This window comes from Choloepus didactylus, chromosome 8 (genome assembly GCF_015220235.1).
Source record: "Choloepus didactylus isolate mChoDid1 chromosome 8, mChoDid1.pri, whole genome shotgun sequence".
NCBI lineage: Eukaryota > Metazoa > Chordata > Mammalia > Pilosa > Megalonychidae > Choloepus > Choloepus didactylus.
Window position 1 is genome coordinate 55,313,415 of NC_051314.1, and position 1,859 is coordinate 55,315,273.

The 1,859-nt window shown below is 36.8% G+C and overlaps 1 protein-coding gene across 1 annotated transcript; it reads left to right on the forward strand.

Moving 5' to 3' along the window:
• Positions 1–445: 445 nt before the first annotated feature.
• On the forward strand, positions 446–1,375 carry LOC119542420 (cleavage and polyadenylation specificity factor subunit 5-like). Its single transcript, XM_037847173.1, has one exon. It carries the CDS (start codon positions 537–539, stop codon positions 1,218–1,220), a length of 684 nt encoding a protein of 227 aa, XP_037703101.1. The 5' UTR covers positions 446–536; the 3' UTR covers positions 1,221–1,375.
• Positions 1,376–1,859: the final 484 nt, after the last annotated feature.

Here is a 1,859-nt window from a genome sequence, read left to right on the forward strand (position 1 = left end):
AATTTAATAAATAGAGATATTGTGAGGAAACTATCCAAGAAATTTGAGGTCTATGCTACCATGGCAAAAATGATAAGCAAATATTCCTTTGACCTTGGTAGGTTGAAATTAAAAGAGAATTGCAGTAGTTAAGATCATAGAGTCTCAAAGTAAGGCTACTTTTTTTTTAAAAAACAGTGCCTTTGGAAGCAAAGCAATAAAATTAAGTGTTTGAAGAAGGAAGAGATTTTTAAAAGTAAACTTTTCATGAAATCAGCTGCTTGATAATTTGAAAAATATAAAGAATGTCAATGATTTTTTAAAACTCATATAGCCCTTTGAGTTAGACTGAATTTCAAATTTTAAAAGTTCTCTCCTCTCTGCTCCATTCCCAAATCTGGTCTCCATCAAATAAAACCGAATGATATAGCTCTTGCTCTCTCATGTTAATGGCGGGCGGTGGCTGCTGAGTGGGACGCAGATAATCGCTACCTGCACGGGGAAAGTCTCCCCTGTCTCTTCTTTTCCGTTCGCCATCAGCGCCTGTGCTCGCCAGCATGTCCGTGGTGCCTCCCAATCGCTCGCAGACCGGCTGGCCCCGGGGGGTCAACCAATTCGGCAACAAGTACATCCAGCAGACCAAGCCCCTCACTCTCGAGCGCAACATTAACCTGTACCCTCTTACCAATTATACTTTTGGTACAAAAGAGCCCCTCTATGAGAAAGACAGCTCTGTTGCAGCCCGATTTCAGCGCATGAGGGAGGAATCTGATAAAATTGGAATGAGGAGGACTGTAGAAGGAGTTCTGATTGTGCATGAGCACCGGCTACCCCATGTGTTACTGCTACAACTGGGAACAACGTTCTTCAAATTACCTGGTGGTGAACTTAACCCAGGAGAAGATGAAGTTGAAGGACTAAAACGTTTAATGACAGAGATACTGGGTCGTCAAGATGGAGTCCTGCAAGACTGGGTCATCGATGATTGCATTGGTAACTGGTGGAGAACAAATTTTGAACCTCCTCAGTATCCATATATTCCTGCACATATTACAAAGCCTAAGGAACATAAGAAGTTGTTTCTGGTTCAACTTCAAGAGAAAGCCTTGTTTGCAGTCCCTAAAAATTACAAGCTGGTAGCTGCACCATTGTTTGAATTATATGACAATGCACCAGGATATGGGCCCATCATATCTAGTCTTCCTCAGCTTTTGAGCAGGTTCAGTTTTATGTACAACTGAATTTCTGCACAATGGAGAACTAAAGGATGCCGTCTCTGTGAGCACAGCTATACAGTGTAGAAGAATAAACATGGTAGAAAAGTTTTTTTTGGTTTTATCTCTTTCTCAATCTCTAAATTGCCCCTCCCCCCATTTTCTGTTTGAATAGTGAAGTTAATGTGAAGAACTAGATAGTGGCGTAAACAAATGTGATGATGTTTAATTCACTTTTGGTTCTACTCATTTTTGTACAACATTAAACAAAGTGGACTTTAAAAAAAAAAAAAAAAAAAAACCGAATGATATAAAGCTGGTCTCTGAACCATTTGAATATTATATAATTTTATCAAGTAATGCAGAATTTAAGATATAGGGCTATAAATCATAATTTTAAAAAATCTAATTATAGTCCCTAAAGAAACATTTAAAATATCCAATAGGAACTGTATTGTAAAATTAAGTAATTTTAAATGATTAAAGGATCTTATTATTTAAAAATACCCCAAAGTGAGTTCTGTTGAAAAATTAAGATAATTTTAAGTGAATAAATTTGTGTTTTACATGTCCAAACTTTAGAGAAATAAACCACTAAATTATTTTGAACATTAATTGGAGAATTATGAATGTAACTTGCAAATACTATGTGTGAAGAGTCTTTTT

Coding starts and splice junctions, on each gene's coding strand:
- LOC119542420 (XM_037847173.1), top strand. CDS start 537: ATGTCCGTGGTGCCTCCCAATCGCTCGCAGACCGGCTGGCCCCGGGGG.